Here is a 21,501-nt window from a genome sequence, read left to right on the forward strand (position 1 = left end):
ATTTTATTTTGTTTTGAGAAAAAGGAAGAGAAGAAAAAAAAGAAAAACTCCTCCTCTTTTCCCCCTCCTCGCTCTCCTCGCTGTGGTTCTTTGTCAAAAGCGCGTTGGCCGCTGGGAGGCGGGCAAGACGCACGCGAGCAGAACTTGTCGGTGCACGCACATCTGACTGACTGACATCCGTAGCAACAGCAGCCGTTGATCTCTCCTGTTGCTGCCCGCCGACACCACCGAGACACGGAGAGAGAGGAGCTCCGAAAAGTTCACGTTTTCTTACTTTGGGAGTCAATAAACATGTTTCATCTTTTCTCTGCGGGCAGAGGAAGTTTGTGAGGACTCATTGAGCGACTTTTGAGAGACATGGCAGCCTCTGAACTTTACACCAAGGTAGGTAAAGTTATGCTAGTCAATGTATGGTTACATATGGCAAGAGTCAAGACTGGTGGGTTATAGTGCCAGTCACTTAGAGGTGTTTACAGAACAGCTTTAGGGGTTTTAAAACCTTAATTTATTGCCTTTTTAATCTGTCTGTCACTTAAAATACCCCATATCCATCCACATTATACGCATGACTGCTGTCTGCTGACTTCAAGTTAGCTATCCTGCCATCTTCCTGAGGTACATGTCACTATACTGTGTAAAAGACTGCTGTAAGTGCAGTGGTTGAATGGCTCTGACCTGGTTTTATGCAGAATAATGACATACCAAAAGCAAGCATCATTCATAATAAGAACTATGAAAACATGACTCCTACAAATATCTTGGCACTATGTTTGACTCAAAGCTCAAATTTGATGTTAACACTGAAATGATTGTCAAACAGGGTCAACAAAGTGTTCATTTAATGCAGAAGCGAAATTCTTTTAATGTCTGTGATACATTCTTATGTAACTTTTACCATTCTTTTATTGAAAGCCTTTTAACCTTTTCTTTTACCTGCTGGTTTAACGGGCTGTCTGTGAAGGACAAGAACAGTCTAAATAGTATAGTCAATGTGTGCTCCAAGATTACTGGAGTTCAGCAGAAGGACTTGGGCACAATTTGGGAGAAACAGGTGACTGAGAAAGCAAAAGAAAATTAAAGCTGTGAGCAGCGATGAGCGGGCCCTCGCACCTCCCCGCGCGTCGGGGGTACTGGCGGGACGCCGACTGATGCGGACGGGCACAGTGAAGCCGAAACTCTGATGAGCGCCATGACGCCTGCCACAAGACTCTACGACAAACGGTTCATGAGTTATGAAAGGGGGCGTGGCTAACATCTTGGGGCGGGCTATGAGTATATTTTTGCATGTAAATGTCCTCGGGACTGGACCCTTATCATGCCTGAGAAATTTGGGGCAGATCGGACTATGTACAGTGGAGTTACAACAACTTCCTGTTTCATGGCGATTGGCTCAAAATGGCCGCCACGCCACGGTCAGGTCGTTCAGTGAAAACTCACCATTTTGATAACTTTTCATCCTCAAGGTCTTAAGATGTTCATGACCAAATTTCATGTCGATCTGATCAAATCTGTAGGAGTTAGTTAAAGTACACGGCCTATAAAACGCTAAAAATGGGCGAAAATCGCACAATAAATTCAAGATGTTTGACTTCCTGTTGAGTTTTGGGCATACCTCCAAGAAGCTTTTTTGTGCGTCTCCACATGTTACACTTGTCTGCCAAATTTCATACATGTAGGTGAAACCAGAGCGAGGGGCTCAATTTTTCCAATTTTTCTAGGGGGCTCTAGCGAGTCATTTTGCAACTGCAACGCCCGAGACCCTTAAAATATAAAAATTTTCACCGAGTATGATAAGTGTGCCAAGTTTAACAACTTTTGGGGCATGTTAAGGTCGTCAAAAAGGCGATTCATTTGGGAGATGAAAAAGAAAAAGAAGAATTCCTTCAGTTTCAATAGGGACGTTGTCGGTGCTCGGGCCCTGATTATCAGCCAACCAGATCATATTCTTTCAGCTGAATTCTCTCTGATGCCTTCAGGCCGACGTTATAATGTGCCCTTAAGGAGAACAAATCGTTACCACAAGTTCTGCTGTGAAGCTGCTGAACGCAGACACTACCCATTTTAAATAACTGTTATTTAGAGGAACTTTAAGATATGTTTCTCTTATATATTGTTTCTTTTTTGGGCTTTTATTGCCATAATCCTATGTATTTATATGGTTCTTATTGTAACTTGTCCCTCCAACAGGTTGTCTGTTGTATGTATGGATGTATGGACTGGGAATGCTACAAATGAATTGCCCCCTTGGGGAAAAATAAAGTTGTCTGAACTGAACTGAACTGAACTGAACTGAACTGTGTCCATCATCAGTATGCCCGTGTATGGCTGCCAGATGCAGGAGAAGTGTGGAAGTCAGCAGAGCTTGTCAAAGATTACACTCCTGGCGACCTGAAGCTGGTTCTGCAGCTGGAGGATGGCACGGTGAGACATGCAGATAACACACATACTTAGTCACATGCATTTGAGATAGAGGCACAGAGGTGTGGAAATGGGCGTGTGGTGTTCTGTAAGAGAGCCATGCACATATTTCTCTGGAAGAACACTGGCAGTGGAGCCTCATAAATCTCAGTGTGCTGTGGGATTATTTGAGGCAGCTGTGGTGTTTGGTAAATGCACATACATTTCCAGGCAAGACAAACACCTTGTAACTATGCAAAAATGTTGAATACAAGAAGCCAATCTAATGTACTGGGTTAAAAATAGGTGGACTGATAGACACACTCAGCGCTGTTGCTACCTGCAGCTGTGATGTCGAGTTTGGGCATGCACTTCAGGTATGGAAATAAGACCGAAGTATTATCATGAGTGAACAATGCAAGCACAGTGGTTGTTAGTTAGCTTTAACACAAACTACAACTGATGCTAATATTTTATTGCTCAACCATCTATTTTTGCTTGTTTTCTTGTCTTTTTTCCACTGGTTGTCCTAACAGCTTTTGCTGTTTTTCTTAAATGAAAGCAAATTACCATCTTTAGTCTCATACTGTGGGTACTTACAGTGGTGTAGTGGAGTATACCCACCTTTTTTCTTACAGTTTACAGTATAATCACCTATCAGCCAAAAAGCCATTGGAATATATACCCACTTCCTCCTCTGTAACCTACCCATCTACCTAGTAGTACACCCACCTTATCAACAGCCTCTACACCACTGGGTACTTAAAGCTAACTTCTTGTGTCTTTTAGGAGGTGGAACACAAAATAGACCCCCGAACCAACAACCTGCCACCACTAAGAAACCCAGACATCCTGGTGGGGGAAAATGACCTCACAGCTCTCAGCTACCTTCACGAGCCTGCAGTGCTGCACAACCTTAAAGTGCGCTTTATCGACTCCAAGATGATTTACACGTACTGTGGTAATGAGCTTCATCTCCTTTGACTTACGCTATCACTGTCATTGTAGACTTTGGAGCTCTGCTCACTGTACGCTCTGAGATAATCTACAGTACATCATGCTGATTATTGTGGTGCGGGCTGCTCTTAAAGGAACACACACTGTTCATTTATTTGAATCCATGTCAGATAGCAGACGTTTATGCAGTTTTAATAGAGTCTGACTGACAATTTTCTCCTTGTGGTATTTAGGAATTGTCCTGGTTGCCATCAATCCTTATGAGAGCCTGGCCATCTATGAAGCTGACATCATCAATGCCTACAGTGGGCAGAACATGGGAGATATGGACCCCCACATATTCGCAGTAGCAGAGGAAGCATACAAACAGATGGCCAGGTTTTGTAACCTCCAAATACATTTCATTTTACATTTTAAAGAAACAATGTGTAGCATTTAGGCGGCCCTTCATATCTACGTAGGGAGTGGGTCCTCTTCACTGAGTCCACCATGTTGCTCCGTCATGTGTTTCTATAGTAGCCCGAGCGGACAAACCAAACACTGGCTTTTGAGAGAGACTTTCATGTTTTTATGTTACCGGAAGGCCACCGTAGTTCTCCCACACGCTTGGAAAAAGACGGGTGAGCAGAAGGGTATTCAGTTGGTTGGAATCTGCAACCTCACCGCTAGATGCCACGAAATCCTACACACTGGTCCTTTAAAGCAAAATAAATATTAATTTCCCTCTTCGCTGATACTCTAAATTAGTTTTAGCTGATATTTGATCTGTATGTCATCACATCTTTTCCCACAGAGATGAAAGAAACCAGTCCATCATAGTGAGTGGTGAGTCGGGAGCTGGCAAAACGGTCTCTGCTAAGTACGCTATGCGTTACTTTGCCACGGTCAGCTGCTCCTCTGGTAAGGCAAATGTTGAGGAGAGAGTCCTCGCCTCCAGCCCCATCATGGAGGTAAAATTGAACACTGCAGGGACATAAGACAAAATTATAAAATGACAAAGTTTACTGAAAGCCTTTTGTGTGTTTCTTGTAGGCTCTTGGGAATGCCAAGACAACAAGGAACGACAACAGCAGTCGCTTTGGGAAGTACATTGAGATTGGGTTTGACAAAAAGCATTGTATAATCGGTGCTAACATGAGAACCTACTTACTGGAAAAGTCTAGAGTTGTGTTTCAGGTAAATTACATTGGTATGGTTTCATGTGACTACCGTCTGAATGTGGCCCTCTCTATCTTTCGATTTTCTGTGTTTCTCCTCGCAGTTAATTGATTTAAAACACTCATGTGCATGTAACATGTGTATATCTTAGCAACATAATATCAAGCACCATAAACAACACTCTTAGTTTAGCCTGCTTGGTTTGACTCAGAAAGATAGCAACATATTGGGTTTTGTTTAGCAACTGAATTATTTTCAAGAGAAATTTTGGTGATATCAGTTTAAGCCCGGGTTTAGAAATGTGCTTGCAGTTTATGCATGCACCTACAGTCAAAAGAGCTGTCAATTTCACGGAATGTGTTTGCAGTACTTGTGTAATTACTTGGCTCCCATTTTACATCTCTTTGCTCTACTTTTAGGCCCACGAAGAAAGGAACTACCATATATTCTACCAGCTGTGTGCCTCTTCACATTTATCTGAGTTCAAAGCCTTCAAGTTAGGTATGAGTCACTAAAGTATCTATTGTGATTTTAGCAGGATTTAAACAATTAAAAAAACAGATCCAGTCTATTTAGTACAATATTTTATGTGTTTAATGTTTGAAGGTTGCGCAGATGACTTCCACTGTACTAACCAGGGTCGGAGCCCAGTCATAGATGGAGTGGATGATGCCAACGAGATGTGCAACACCAGGAGGGCTTTCTCACTGTTAGGTGAGTGCTGGTTGCATTTATATCATGTTGAATGGACAGTACTGTTCTTTTTTTTTTCTGGATTTCCTTACATGATTGATCATTATTTATTGTTCTGTTTTCATTGTAGGAATCGGCGAAAGTGATCAAATGGCAATTTACCAAATTCTGGCAGCTATTCTTCATCTTAGCAATGTGGAGGTGAAAGATCAGTCAGCAGACAAAAGCAGCATCTCGGTAAACACTGATTACCCCTGAACACAACAAGAGAGTATTGTGTCTAGTATATTTGATAATTTTATGTCTGGATGTTGTATTGAGGATGTCTAGATCCGTACCTGTATAAGATCATTATTGTTAATGTATTTCCAGCCAGACAATGACCACCTGATGGTGTTTTGCGAGTTGATGGGGGTGCCCTGTGAAGAAATGGCCCACTGGTTGTGTCACAGGAAACTCAAGACCACCACAGAAACCTACGTCAAGTCTGTCTCCAAAATGCATGCGGTCAACGGCCGAGATGCCCTCGCCAAACACATCTACGCCGGACTTTTCATCTGGATCGTGGGCAGTATTAACAATGCCCTAACGTCTGCAGCAAAACAACACTCCTTCATTGGTGTGCTCGACATTTACGGGTACGTTTTTCAACTCCAGGTTTGTGGTTTTTCCATTTAGGTTGGCATATATATACAGACACATCGATTCTAAGACAGGGCAGGTGCTGAGCTTAAAGTGAGGAGATTATGGAAAAAACAAATGGCTCGCACTCTGCTCACTCAGAGCAGTGTTGCTCGAAATGTAACTATGCAATAAATGAATGAACATTGAAGCCCTGAAGTGTGCGAGTTATTCATTTGCCTTTTCCATTTATGTTCCCTAGATGATCAGACATGTTTTAATTTAAAAATTCATTTTTCCTCAGCTTTGAAACATTTGATGTCAACAGCTTTGAACAGTTTTGCATCAATTATGCCAACGAGAAACTTCAACAACAGTTCAACTTGGTATGCGTCTTTTTCTTGCTCAATACATTCATTTTGTTGTCAAAATGTGCACGTAAATCATTTCCTCTATCACTCCCTCCAGCATGTCTTCAAACTGGAGCAAGAGGAGTACATGAAAGAGGAGATCCCTTGGACATTGATTGACTTTGACGACAACCAGCCATGCATTGATCTCATTGAGGCCAAGCTGGGTGTTCTGGACCTTCTGGATGAGGAGTGCAAGGTAAAATGCCAGTTTTAATTTGACTTTTTCTGTTCAGCTACTTTCCACTGGAGAAATCTCAACCGTGCTATGTTTGGAGGTTATGAGTAAGGCCATGACTAACTGATGTGTCAGCCTTTCCTGTTTCCATAGATGCCCAAAGGCTGTGACGACACATGGGCCCAGAAACTGTACAACACCCTCCTGAAGCAGAATGCTTACTTTGATAAACCCAGGTTGTCAAATAGAGCTTTCATCATCCACCACTTTGCAGACAAGGTAAAACACGGTTGTATGCTGAAGTGGCATTATGTCTCAGTGGTCAGCAGATGGATGGATGACTCATGTTTTCTAATCTAAGAGCACCAAGAAAGTCAAGTGTGAAATTGTAATTACTTTGTCTGCAAAGTCAGAATTATATGTCTTCACCACTAATGTTTGATGATTCTATTTATTAGAGCAATACTAATCAGTCCACTTCAAACTTTCAATGATGAGTATGACCTTTACTGTGTGACCTGGTCCTTTGTGCCTAGGTGGAGTACCAGTGTGAGGGTTTCCTGGAGAAAAACAAGGACACAGTCAATGAGGAGCAGATAAATGTGCTGAAAACGAGCAAGGTGACATGGTTTATAAATAGTTTCACTTCATTTTCACTTGCTAGTCCTTCTCAATTAGTTAGTTTGTAGAGGTCACATGGATTCAATATCAACACCTCCTCAGCTAAAAGCAAATTAAGTATATTTTTTGAGGCAAGTTCCTGGGCACACGCCCTAGAATTGTTCAACCACAACTATTGGAGGAAATACACACACACTGTTGAAAACACTGCCATCTGCTGTTCAATGATAACTTTGTATTTTGTTGCTTTGATCTCTGAAAAATAATCTTTTCAGGTTGATTGGCTGCAGAAGCTGTTTGAGGATGATGAGAAGGCAACAGGTTCTACAAACAAGCGTACTAGTGTCACCGGAAGGGCTGGTCCGACGCAGAGGGACAATAAGAAAACCGTTGGACTGCAGGTGAGAGCATAAAGTGAGCCGGCGATGTGACATTTGATGATGTGGGAAAATGCATGATTAAAAACTGTTTTGTGGAAAAGTTATGGAAAATTACATTTATGATTTCCTCAGCTGGTCAGATTTAATTGCCTTTTAAGGAAATAAATAACTATAAATACATTTACGACTGGATAGGGCTGCACGATTATGGCCAAAATTATATTAACCATTTTTAAAATTGATATTGAGATTAAGATTATTTACTACGATTATTCATTGATTTTACGGTCGCAATATTTTTAATTGCACTTTCACATTTAAATACACCGAGCACTGCTTTCATTTCCATGTTGGGCTACATTCCTGCTAATGTTCAAATCTTTGCGTCAAAATAAGACTAGTCCTTATTCACAGTTCATCTCCTAGAAGCAACATTAAATTGCACCAAAGCTTTATATCCAAAATTAAATCAACTTCACTTTCACGTTGTGCTACATTTCTGCTAATTAACAAATTGTTGCATCAAAATAAGACTTAAAGGTTCTTTTTCATCTGAATTCAGTGCATTTTTATTTTGCCCATAAAATATATATAGAGTATAAGCTTATTACCCTTCTACTCTGGACTGCAGTGGCAACATTCAGGAACGTTTTTCACAGGCTGCTGTTGCAAGGTGCGTGCGCAGCGGCAAGACAGCTCCCCAAAAGTGAAGCCAAACCATCTGGATCACCCCCTGGTGGCTGGCTATTAGTTTAGGAAATGCTTGATTTGATATGCAACAGAGTTTTCTATGAGCGGAGCACGTATTTTTAATGTCAATATCTCAGTCGATTATGTTGTTAATTGTGGTAAGCCAAAATCTTGATTGTGATTCAAATTTGATTAATTGTGCAGCCCTACAATTGGACCCTTTCTAAGTAAATCTATCTATGCAAAATCTGATATTGGACATTTAAATTGAATGTTCAAGCACATTACTACAATTTATGTATTTCCATAATTACTTATCAAGGATTTATGGTTTTCTTTTTACTCAGTTTCGACAGTCTCTACATTTGCTGATGGACACACTAAATGCTACATCTCCTCACTACGTACGCTGCATCAAGCCAAATGACAACAAATCTCCATTCATGTGAGGATGATTTCACTCTTCTGTTTCATACGATTATCTGCAACAAGCGCAGATGAAAGAGTTACAGTTACAGGTGTTTTTATGTTTTATGTCTTTTATAAAGCATGGATCCTGTGAGAGCAGTGCAGCAGCTTCGAGCATGTGGCGTCCTCGAAACAATCCGGATCTCAGCAGCAGGTTTCCCATCTAGGTAGCATATCAGCAGCATCTAATACAGAGCACAGAGCCATTGGCAGTTTATATGTTTATAATACATGAACCTATAAAAATAATCCATCCAACTTGTCATTCTTAACATGAATATTGCAGATGGACCTATCAGGAGTTCTTTAGTCGTTATCGGGTCCTCATGAAGCAAAAGGATGTGCTTCCTGACAGAAAACAAACCTGCAAAAACATCCTGGAAAAACTTGTAAAGGTATGTCTGAATTGTATAAAAGCATTATCATAATGTCAGTAACAAAATAAATGTACTTTTCACGGATCATAACATATTATATTCGCTAATGTATATTTTGTTCGGTTCCTAGGACCAGGATAAGTATCAGTTTGGCAAAAACAAGATCTTCTTCAGGGCCGGTCAGGTGGCTTACCTGGAGAAGCTGCGTTCTGACAAGCTGCGCATGGCTTGTGTCAGCATCCAGAAGACGATCCGCTGCTGGGTGGCCCGCAAAAAGTACCTGAGGATGAAGGAATCTGCGATCACCATACAGAGACATGCACGGGGTCACCAGGCACGCTGGTGAGTGAAACAACAGCAGAATAAGACATCATTTAAACTTCTAGCTGATCTAGCATATTTCTTACATGTTTTTATTTCCTGTCAGTTATGTTAAGTTTCTGAGAAGAACCAGAGCAGCTGTTGTCATTCAGCGGTACGTCCGTATGTGGGTGACCAGGAGACGCTACCAGCAGCAGCGCTCTGCAGCTATCACTATTCAGTGCGTCCTGAGGGCCTACATGGCTAGAAAGCAGTACTATAAGGTAATGCCATGCTTGATGCTTGAGGAGTTAGATATGTTATAATTCCACACTTGTAAGGTCTCCTTTACTGGAAGGTTTTATTGTCAAAATATAATAATTCCAGGAGGCAATATCAACATCAGCTTGCCTGTTGACTATTTTTAAGTTTGTATTTTAGAGCTTGAAAGGGGTTTAAAGGGAATTTTCTCAACCCGTAGAGGAACTTGATAGTTGAATATTACAATATAGGTGATTTAATAGGTGCCACCAAGAAAACAGAAATCAGTGCCTCTTGAATATAATATGGAAAAGTTCACAACTCAAAGGAAGCCCAGATGTGCCCTGTTCCGTTAGTAACATTGTTGAGGCAGTAAAGCCTTCTAGCAGCGGTACACAGAGTACACCAGATTGTTTTGCACTTCCTAAACCTTGATCGCTGGATTCTCAATCATTAAGTCATATGAATAGAAACGGACAATATTCATAATGACCTTGTTGACCTCGTTTACACTTTTATATTAAATGTTGCTTTGAACGTATGCAGACATTTTCAATTGAATTGAATTGCAAGAGGAATTGCATTCCTCTGCAGAAGTCGCATTATCCAAATATTTTCCGTCATTGACTGTGTGCAGCTGCTCCACTGGTGCAGATGAAGAGCATTCTGCGGGATTTCCTGCCGATGAATCGAGTGCTTGCAGGATCGGGAAACTCCTGTTTGCTCTCCCACTTGCTGCCGCACACAGACACACACAAAGGAAGGCTTGCACTTGTAATTAACAGATATTCAAAGCTTCTTTCGAGAACCTCAATAGAAGCTTTGAATTAAAAAAATTACATTCGGTAAGGCCTGTAGCCATAGTGGCTTGGTCCGATCCACTTTGTTTGTTTCCTATTCGCAGAGCCAGGGCTGTGTATGAGCTCTGGATTTTTTTTTTTTTAGCGCACACAGAACAAACAGATAGCGGACCGTGAGGAGATCACTGAATTTGACAAAATGTGTATTACTATAGAATCCATGACTCCACCTTTTAAATAGGCCGATGTATTATTATCATTAAAAACGAAAATAAGGAATGACGGGCAATAATTATGACGGTATTTTTACAACCCTGTCCGTCAAAATGACGGACAATGAGAAAGTCTAATGCAACCACTAGGCAACAGCACATTTTTGAATGTTGTACCCATGGCCCCTGGATTTTCACCTCACCTTTTGCACTCACTTATTGCTGGTCTTGTCATTACCATTTCACTTATAAACTTGACATTAAGTATTTGTTTTTTATTTCACAGTTGATATTTGAGCGAAAAGCCGTTGTCATCCAGAAATGGGTGAAAGGCTGGCTAGCTAGACAGCGTTACAAACGCTCCCTGGCAGCCATCGTCTTGCTGCAGAGCTGTGTCCGTCGCATGAAGGCCAAGAAGGAACTAAAGACGCTGAAAGTGGAGGCGCGCTCTGTGGAACGCTTCAAGACGCTCAACATTGGCATGGAAAACAAGATTATGCAGTTGCAGCACAAGATTAATGATCAGGTGAGTATTGTGTGAGTATGTATATCTAGTTGTGTCTGTGTTGAGTAGTTGTTTACTCTGGTATCAACCCTAATACAAACAAACTGGAGCTGGAGAAACATTGGGTCATTGGGAGTTGTCGTATCACATGCACAGCATGTGTTTGTTTCTCCCCCTGCAGCATAAAGACAACAGAGAGCTCAGTGAGAGGCTGGTTGTTCTGGAGAAGACCCAGAAGACCGAGAAAGAGAAACAGAGCAGAGCGATCGAAAACCTGCGTAAATCAGAGCAAGAGGCTAGAACCAAGGCAGGGACGCTTCCCTCTCTGCTGGAGCAGCTCTCCTTCCTGCAGCACGAGCTGGAAAACACCCGCAGAGAGAAACAAGACCTGCAAGAGCATACAAAGGTCTACAAGGAGCAGACACAACAGGTAGGCCTGCTTCATCTAGATTTATCCAACTTGACTGCTGGGTAGATTCACTACAATTTTCTAGATAGCGCTCTTTCCTTAGTTATCTGGAATGTTAATAGGTAGGATTAATGACATCATTGGTGGAGATACATTAGTACCTTCAGTGACATTTAGTTAAAATCCTATCGTACCCCACAGTCCTAAACTGTTATTTTCCACACTAAGCTGTACAGCAGAGGTTTGTTCATTATACCCAGTGTTCGTCACCAATCAGTTCATCTTACGTCATTCAAATTGTGTTTTCATGAATTTGTGGTTCATTTTTATTTCTATGTATGTTTAATTCTACTGCTGGACGTGTGATCCCATCTTTTTCCCCTGCTTTAAGCTGCCTGCTAATTTGTTTTATGATTTTTAAGTTTGCTTGACCAAAATGTTCTGGAAAGAATGGAGCAGTCCTACATTTAGGCCCTTTGGGCATTTTATGAATTCGTAGTTCATTTTGCTCCATTTTTGTCAGTTTCTAGAACCTCAAAAGACATAATGAAGAGGACTAAAGACTAAGATTACATGATTTTGCCTTCTCTCACAATCAGGTGGTAGAAGACCTTAATATGAAGAACAGCTTGTTGAGCAACAAGAAAGATGAACTGAACAAACTAATCCTGGAACAAGCCGATCAGTTAAAGGGTACTGAGCTATTCACCTCAAACCTCCACATTCCTTTATTAATGAATGAACAAATATAACAAAATTGTTTTGTTTCAGATATCAAAACCAACGTCGGGAATGCAAAACATCTAGAGAAGGACTTAACTGAAGAGCGCTCACGCTACCAAAGTCTGCTGAGTGAACACCTGCATCTGGAGGAGCGGCACAGAGACCTGAAGGAAGAGATGAGTCTCAGCATTGTGAGGAACACTTCGTTTGGCGTCACAGTTTTGACATTGCAACAATAGTTATCATTTATTACTTATTGATTGATGGGTTTTAACAACATGGCAATTTCAAGATTGGTCACAAACCAGAATCTCTTAAATTAAGACATTTAGTAGTTCATGTAAACCTTTTTACATGGTGACAATTATAGATCACTGAAATGCAGAAACCAGTTACCTTTATCAACATGTAAAATGTTAACAGGGCGTCGGTGTACAAATTATATGACATTAGAATTTTTTTTTATCATGATGGAACAAGTTTAGGTCTGGCTACTTATTCCAACATTAACGTGTGTATTTTTTCCTACCCAACCAGAGTTCAAGCAAATCTGGTCACAAGAGGACAGACTCCAACTACAGCAGCATCTCATCTGAGTTTAGTCAGAGTTTAGGCTCTACTGACGGAGAAGACGACTCCATACAAACAGAGGTAATGTCAAAAGCTACACAATATCATAGTGTAGTATCAGAATTGCCTGAAAGTGATGCATACACTAGCCCAAAATGTATCTTTTTGAGTTTGAAATGCTCACCCCCTGTACACTTAAAGGGTAACTTTGGTATTTTTCAACCTGGACCCTATTTTCCCATGTTTTTGTGACTAACTGACTAATGGGGACAACAATTTCTGAAATTGGTTCAGTATTGAGGGAGAGCGCTGTAGACGGCAGCCACGAAACGACAAGTGCTTCTTTTTTTGCCACGACAGGCTCTGATTGTTATTATAAGCATCTGACATTATGGAAAGAGTCTCTCTCAAGGAGTAGTCTCGTTGGGAAATCTGGCGAGGTGACATGTTGCCGGAAGACAACGGTGGAATAGTGGAATACATCCATGGAGGAAACGCCAGTGCCAGCCGGGCAGAGTTTGTTGTGTTGGAGTACAGAAAGCGTAGCTTAGTGTTATCTAAAACATTTTCAATGTCATGGCTAAATATTTAGATGGTTTCCACAATGTGGATGAGGTCTTCTCCTTGAGCGGGACTTGGACACAATAACAAACAGACCGGCTCAAGCAAAAGGTAAGAAAAATGTTTTCTTTGTAGGGTCCTTTCCATAATGTTGTCAGACACTTATAATAACAATCTGAGCCTGTCGGTGACCAAAACAAGCACTTTTAATGGATGTAATGTTACATTGAAGCTGCTCATTTGCCCTCGCAGCTCGTTTGATGGATGCCGGTTACAGCGTTCTCCCTCAATACTGGACCAATTTCAGAAATTGTTGTCCCTATTAGTCACTTAGACACAAAACATGGGAAAATAATGTCCAGATTGACAAATACCAGAGTTACCCTTTAAACATGATTGTAAAACATTTGTATGTTCTATATTGACAAAGAGCTGCTATAGCTGTGGTGTGAACACAGTCAGTTACAACAAATTTTAGTTTTCATGGTGGAAAAATTGTTGTCATCTTCAAACGGCAGCTTTTCTGACGTGATGCTCTTGATAAAATGATCACTGAATAATTAGATTACCACTGGTATCAAGCACTGGACACTCATTCCCTGTTGCAGCTGTGGGAAGATTTTGTTCCAGCCTTGTCTGTGTTATAATCCTATTAGTGCAGCATTCTAGTTAGTTTGTGAAGAGATTCCTCTCTCAAATGCTTGCTGTGTTGTGTTAGGATGAGACCCAGGCCACGGTGGACCTGCCGGTCCTTCTGAAGCTCCAAAGAAAACTGAAGGAACTGGAGCAGGACAAACAGTCACTATGGCAGCAGCTCGATACGAGAGAAGAAGCCCAACAAGAAAAGGCAAAAGTATGGACTGAAACACCAATCTTGTTTTTTAATAGTGAAATGAAAAATTACTAAACGGAGAGAAAAGTTTTGTATCACAAAGCTATTAGTTATATTTTGATATCTGTGGTTGCATGGTTGGTATTTACATTATGTGTATATTTTTCTCAAAAGATGGTGGAGGAGCAGAGAAGTGTTGGCAGGGCAGAACTGGACTTGGAAACATTGAAGGTATGACTTTGTCATAGGTGTTGGGATCAAGGTTATTATAGTAAACTGAAAAAATAAACTGGAAAATATTTTTAGTAAACTGAAACTAAATAAAAAACATATCCTTAAGAATTACTAAAACTAAACCGAAACGATATTGCCTGGGTAAAAAACTAATAAAACTAAATAAAAACGAATGTAAATTAATTTCAGTTTTAGTTTTTTTTAGCTATAATATATCACAACCGAAAAGAGGAGACGGCATGAATTTCCATCAGCTCTTGTGACATTGAACCACAAAAATTTAACGGACTTGATATTCCAGGAGATGGCGCTATGCCACAAACTTATTCAAAAGTAGCATGAAGATTAAACATTAAAGATTACTTCTAAACATCATACCTGGCTCTAAAACAACTAACTAAAACTACTGTAAAACTAAATACATAAAAACAAAAACTAGACTTTTCTGAAAAACCAAAACTAAACTAAAACTAGCAAACTCACTCTGAAAACTAACTAAAAATTTAACTAAAATGAAATTGAAAAGTCAAAACTAAAATAAAATAATAACTAATTGGTTGGGATTCAAGCAAGATTTCTTTAAACATCCCAAAAAGGAGATATCCACAAAGAGTCATTCCATTAATTAACATACCTTAAAACAGTTATTATAACTGTATGGTAAATAGAGACAATAAATAATTTGTGGATATTTGACTTGTTTATGTTTCTCTAAATGTCTCAGCGGCAAGAACTGGAGTCTGAGAACAAGAAGTTGAAGCAGGATCTAAATGAGCTGCGGAAGTCTCTGACCAATGAGGATAGTGAACTGGCGCCCCCCAACCCTGGCTCTCTGACATACAACATACTGCTGGAACACCTCAGTTCCTCTAATGATGAGCTGGAGATGCGAAAAGAGGAAGTGCTGCTCCTCCGATCACATATGGTCCGCCAAGAGGCTCTTAAACATAAGGTGAGAAAGTAAATTATATTATTACATTCTTATTTTGTATTCAGTATTTTTGCATTTAATGGAACAGACACCTGTCAATAACTAGATATCATTTATCCCTTATGAACTGACCTCTAGGACTCTGCGCTTGGGGAAGGTGTGAAATTAGATTTAAGTGAAATGCCCTCATTTCAAGATGTTGACCGGTAAGACCATGTGGCTTCCACTCCAGTTTAAATCCATCAGGTGGTACAGTTTTGTGTTATTTAAAGTCTCTGATGCTGTTCCTCAGGTCCACTGAAATTCATACACTGAATGAAGATGGAGAGCTGTGGCTGGCTTATGAAGGCTTGAAAGAGACCAATAAGTAATGAAATAATATACTGTAGTTGGTTGATGTATTAAATCCCGACCATGCCACATAAAACTGAATGCTATCCCCCCATCTGCCAGAGTTCTGGTGTGCCAGATGCAGGAACAGGATCGTGTTCACAGTGAGGAGAATAAGAAGCTGCTTGTCGAGGTGAACAAGATGAAGGCTGGAAAGGAGCAACAGCAGAAGCTGCTGGCCCAGAGCCTCCTGCTGCCTGAAGATGCCCGTATTGATGCGAGTCTGAAGCACGAGATCACACGGCTCACCAATGAGAACCTGGTGGGTCTGCTCACTGGTCTGAATCTATAATTCTGCCTTTTATCAGTTATTATGACTGTGTAATTATATTTTCACAATGCAGAGCTCCTTCATAATGAACAGTTAAGCCGGGTTTCCACCAAAAGTTCCAGGGACTTTTAGTCTTTGGAACTACTTAACGAGGAACTTCAAGCTTCCTTCAGGCCATTGTTGTCTGCATTTCCACTGTGGTCTAACGACCTGCGAAGATTAGGCTAATTAGTCTGCTGAAGTATGAAAAAGCAATTTGACACTAGAGTACTTCCTTGTTTATGAATGAAGCGGTACACAAGTGGAAGTCGTTGAAGCAGCGGCTCCGTGTGTGTTTTACAAATCAGCGACGATCAACCCTCCAAACTCCACCCCGAAAGTTCCTGTACTTTCAGAAAGTACTACCCCCTGACCAGGGCCCTTTTAGGGGGTAAAAAAGCCCCATAAAATGTCCCCGGAAATTAATTTAGACCCTGGTTCCTGCGGTCAAAACGCAACGAGTTCCTCAAAAGGTTCTTAGTTCCGGGGGCAAGTTCCTGTGGTGGAAATGGGGCTTTAGATGTCTCTGTCTAATATTTTTGTTCTTTGAGGAAATATTACATCAGTAAAGAGTAGCATGTTAACAAATGTACAGTACTATAAAAAAAAACACAGAAGAGTAAGGAAAGTGTTTTTATGATTTAAGACTTTTGAAGCATTTCTACGGGACAAAAATAACTCACCATGTTGCTATTTACAGATGTTTTAATTTCACAGTTTTAAAAATCAACACTGTATGAAAGTTTGTTTACTAATCTAGTATATTCACATCATTTTAGGAACTCATGGAGCAGCAAGAGCAACAAGACAAAACCATACGCAAGTTGAAAAAACAACTGAAAGTTTACATGAAAAAAGTTGAAGATTTTGAAGGTAATCCCACAGCATTACCTGTGTTCATACAGTACATTTTCAAGATTACTTTAGCACAGCATCAATCCCGTGATTTATTTTATTGTGCCTCTTGTGTTTAGCGAGTACTCCACAAAAGAGTAAAGCTCCTGTGACGAGCGATCCTGGCAGAGCGGTGCATATCACCCGCAAGGAGAAAGAGTACCGGGGCATGTTGGAGTACAGGGAGGGTGACGAGAGTCGCTTACTTAAAAGCCTGGTTGTAGGTAAGTTGTTTTGCTCAAGCAAATCATCTTCTGAACTGTGTTAAGAATTGCATGCAAATGTTTTTCATAGATCGAGAGCACATTATTTGTGGATTTTGCTTTGAAATGTTGTAATCTTCTCAGATCTGAAGCCTCGTGGCGTAGCGGTCAACTTCACTCCTGGGCTTCCGGCTTACATCATCTTCATGTGCGTACGATATGCAGACAACGTGAATGATGACCAGAGAGTCACCACTCTGCTCAATTCCACCATCAGCAGCATCAAGTCGGTCATTAAGGTGTGGTATATAACTTCGATATGTGTAAAGACAGTGACTGATGCTTTTATTTTGAATTAATTTTTACACTGTTTCTATAGAGGAGAGGAACTGATTTTGAAGTGGTGTCTTTCTGGCTGGCCAACACATGCCGATTAATGCACTGTCTGAAGCAGTACAGTGGAGATGAGGTGAGCTCAAGAAGGCTTTGATACCAGAGTTATGGTTACAGCTGTACATTAATTAACCCTGGATGTCTGCACAACCTCTTTCTACTATAGGGCTTCATAGAGCGCAACACTGCTAAGCAGAATGAGCACTGTCTAGCCAACTTTGAGCTGTCAGAGTACCAGCAAGTTTTTGGTGATCTGGCCATCCAAATTTACCGCCAGCTCATCAAATGCACAGAGAACATCCTGCAGCCCATGATTGGTGAGGAGAAATAATCTCACCGGACATAATAACTAACAATGTGTTCTTCTCCTGACCATAATGGAAAGCACATCAAATGTATTTTTCTTCTTATGTATAGTGGCGGGCATGCTGGAGCACGAGACAATCCAGGGTGTTTTGGGGTCCAAACCGACAGGCCTGAGGAAGAGAAGCACCAGTTTCCTAGAGCAGACTGTTACAGTGGAAGTCCTGCTGCAGCGTCTTGGCGTCTTCTACACCACCATGAGACAGCACGGGGTGGACTCGGACCTCATTAAACAGCTGGTTAGGCAGCAGTTTTACATCATCTGTGCGGTTACACTCAACCACCTGCTGCTGCGGAAGGACATGTGCTCCTGGAGTAAAGGCCTTCAGATCAGGTACTGCATAGAATGGCCATAGGCTGGTTGTTATACTACATTATTCAATAAGATTATAGGAGCAGAATGGATTGAGGTATGTCAGTCCTTGCTTACATCAAGCAAGCTTTCTCAGTCAATAGCTCAGACACCCAATGGTGTGATTGTTACAAAGACTGTAGACAATCATGCATCTTCATAGTATTTACTGTGGCGTCTAAAATTTTATACTAACAGAAAGAATTTAAAGAAACCTCAGATGATATTTTTCAATGAAACATGTATGTATGTTTGTCAAAATATTTTTATTGAATAAGTTACATTATGCACAGAAAAAAACCATGAACAATATGTATATGTTTATTATATTTAAAATGGTCAACACAATGGCCTCTTTGTCCCATCTCCTCAAGCCTCCCCCCACCTTACAGAAACACTGCTGTAACTATTGACAGCGTACTAAAATAATGGAAGATAAAATCATAAAAAAATGCCTTTCTGTACTGGATCATAGTACCCCAAGTGGAATACAACTTGTGGGCAGAGCCTCTCAGTTCACACTTTATTTTCTCAAGATTCTTAAACGTCAGGTCTTTATGTCAGGGGGATGCCTTAAGGGGATAGTTTGGGTGTTTTGAAGTGGGGTTGTATGAGGTACTTATCCATAGTCAGTGTATTACCTACAGTAGATAATGGTTGACACGCCCCCAGTTTGGAGAAACAGACAGGAGTCACAGCACAGAAGCAACGCAATGTACTGCTGTGGACGGATATAAATTTTTTTTAGGTGGCTAAAATATGTTTAGCTGCTGGCTCCATCCACAGCAGTACATTCCTTTGCTCCCGTGTGTTAACTCCTGTCTGTTTCTCCAAACTGGGGGCATGCCAACTGTCATCTACTGTAGCTAATACACTGACTATAGATAAGTACCTCATACAACCCCACTTCAAAACACCTGAACTGTCCCTTTAAGAGGGGCTGGTAACTTTTAGTTTGATGTTTAGTGATAATTCAGAATTTGAACCACTTTTATCTTTTATCACCAAATATGAAGTCAGCAGAATTTGCTAGCCTGATAATCAGCATTGATTGCCACTTTGTTTCACTTCATTCATATATTGAATATTTGATTTCAAGGTAATTTTCAGGTCTTTTGACTTGATGTGATGCACAGACATATTTACAGCATGCGGGTCTCATAGACATATTAACAGACACTGTGACGGGACAACCTGATCATGGACAGTGAATAACATATTGCATATATATATTATTAATTGCGGTTTTCTTTGTCATACAAGCAACATTATTTACATTCAACATCAACCTTACTCTGGTGTTACAAACCAGATTGAACCTTGTTAGAGGGTACCTTGATTCAGTCTGAATTGTTTGTCCAATACCTCTGGCCTCAGGTACAATGTTTGGCAGTTGGAGGAGTGGCTGGCGGAGAGGGAGCTGGCCGACTGCGGTGCCAAGGACACTCTGGAGCCTCTCATACAGGCCGCACAGCTTCTACAGATCAAGAAGAAGACTGAGTCAGACGCCGAAGCTATCTGCAACATGTGCTCCGCCCTCACCACAGAACAGGTCCATCATCAGTAAATGTTCTGCCTTCTTAATCTGTAGACATGATACACTACTAGTGCCTTTATCAGTGTGTGTTTCTCTTTGCAGATTATAAAAGTGTTGACCTTGTACACCCCAGTGATTGAGTTTGAAGAGCGAGTGACAACCACTTTCATCACAACTATTAAAGTGAGTAGAGGTTTTTTAAGTGTGGGCAAGAATGCAGGACTATTTTAAACTCCTTAAAGCCTATATATAATGTTGTTTTTGATATATCTGCTTTTTTTTTTTACATTTTAGAACCTTTTGAAAGACAGAGTTGAGTCGTCCACTTTGATGATGGACGCCAAGAAGATCTTTTCTGTCACCCTCCCCTTCACCCCCTCCTCTGTGGCTCTGGAGACCATCCAGATCCCCGCTAGCCTCAATCTGGGCTTCCTCGCCCGCATCTAGACCATCAACACCATCTAGACCATCTAGACCATCAAGACCATCAAGACCATCAAGACCTCTGACACTGACACAAAAACAATGACTGTTTTTCACCAAAGTTTCTACGAGTTGTGGAGTTTTCACTATCAGTGATTATTGCAGCAGAATAAGGATTCATTGTTTACATGGCGTTTATATCAAGCCCCCAGAAAGAGCGTCGGTCGTTGATCCCAATTTTCGTAGTGGCCAAACGGTGGTACTACAACTTCCGTGTCCGTCACGTGATGCCATTGGGCCCAAAAAGACTTTTTCCCATAGACTTACTTTGGGAAAGAGACGTCTGTAACTCAGTGGATAATTTTTTTTTAGGTAAATCAACTCCCCAGTATGAACAATCTAATAGCCCTTATTTAAATCATTAGGTCCTAAAAGTTATAAAACGCACTAATAGCTGAATCCAGAGTTATTTCCCTTCCTCCGTTCATGTGAATGAGACCCAGACCACGATGACAGCGCAAGCCGTGATGACAGCATGACGTTGGGACCCCGTGACCGAGTCATGTTCCATGTGCCCAATGGATGCTGAAGATTGCCCGGAAGATCCGGGTACTTTTCCAGACGAAAGTCGAGCCATTTTGGCTTCCTGCGCCACCGAGCAACTTTCATAGGAATGAACGGGGCCCCGCTTCCAACGCTGTATCCAGTTCTCTTTATACATCCATGGTTTATATATATTAGCTTTTCAGCACTGCATAGCCAAAGAGTAATAACTGTATCAATCTGCAAAAAAAGTATTTTAAAGGTCATCTATTTCCACAGCTAATGTATTGCCGATACAGGTGTTGATAGTATTTTGTGAATTCATCAGTATAGTTTCTTCCAATATAATTTGACTTTTCACAGTGTGTGATTATTGGAATGGATAAATATCCTGGTAACTATGAATTTGTGTGTTTCCATGGACAAATATTTAAAAAAAAAAAGAACAACAACCTTGAGCTATGTTAAAATAATAATGTGCAACTGATTTAAATGTTGAAAATGTCTCAAGATGGAATTTGGTTTTTATTTCTGCACCTGCTATGGTGATGGTATTTATGTCCGTACAGGAACAGAGAATGATTCAAGTTTGTATTTAACCGGTTTTAATGTTGTTGGTCGTATTAAAGGCTGGCTTTTGCAGTAAGATGGTTTGAAGTGCTCAAAAATACTACACACAGAGTTTCACTACCTCATGGCATGGATCTCTAGCTCAGTGTTTTGTTTTCAAAGTGGAACCACCAGAGTCCCAAAGAAAATGTAGAATATTTTAATTATGTTTGGTAAAGGTGGTTGCGCTTCAACA

The 21,501-nt window shown here is 40.7% G+C and overlaps 1 protein-coding gene across 1 annotated transcript; it reads left to right on the top strand.

The window, feature by feature from the left end:
• The first annotated feature begins 119 nt into the window (after nt 1-119).
• On the top strand, nt 120-21,342 carry LOC141766100 (unconventional myosin-Va-like). Its single transcript, XM_074632626.1, has 40 exons — nt 120-384; nt 2,311-2,421; nt 3,187-3,358; nt 3,588-3,732; nt 4,148-4,304; nt 4,387-4,530; nt 4,932-5,013; nt 5,119-5,226; nt 5,336-5,442; nt 5,578-5,843; nt 6,131-6,212; nt 6,295-6,435; nt 6,568-6,693; nt 6,951-7,034; nt 7,311-7,436; nt 8,453-8,550; nt 8,654-8,740; nt 8,860-8,968; nt 9,081-9,292; nt 9,378-9,534; nt 10,810-11,049; nt 11,210-11,458; nt 12,037-12,130; nt 12,209-12,351; nt 12,698-12,811; nt 14,010-14,144; nt 14,298-14,354; nt 15,082-15,309; nt 15,427-15,494; nt 15,581-15,655; nt 15,742-15,940; nt 16,768-16,861; nt 16,963-17,106; nt 17,230-17,384; nt 17,465-17,554; nt 17,645-17,795; nt 17,896-18,175; nt 19,571-19,745; nt 19,833-19,913; nt 20,025-21,342. The coding sequence occupies exons 1-40, from the start codon at nt 358-360 to the stop codon at nt 20,175-20,177; spliced, it is 5,466 nt and encodes a 1,821-aa protein (XP_074488727.1). The 5' UTR covers nt 120-357; the 3' UTR covers nt 20,178-21,342.
• Nucleotides 21,343-21,501: the final 159 nt, after the last annotated feature.

Source organism: Sebastes fasciatus, chromosome 4, assembly GCF_043250625.1.
Source record: "Sebastes fasciatus isolate fSebFas1 chromosome 4, fSebFas1.pri, whole genome shotgun sequence".
Taxonomy (NCBI): domain Eukaryota; kingdom Metazoa; phylum Chordata; class Actinopteri; order Perciformes; family Sebastidae; genus Sebastes; species Sebastes fasciatus.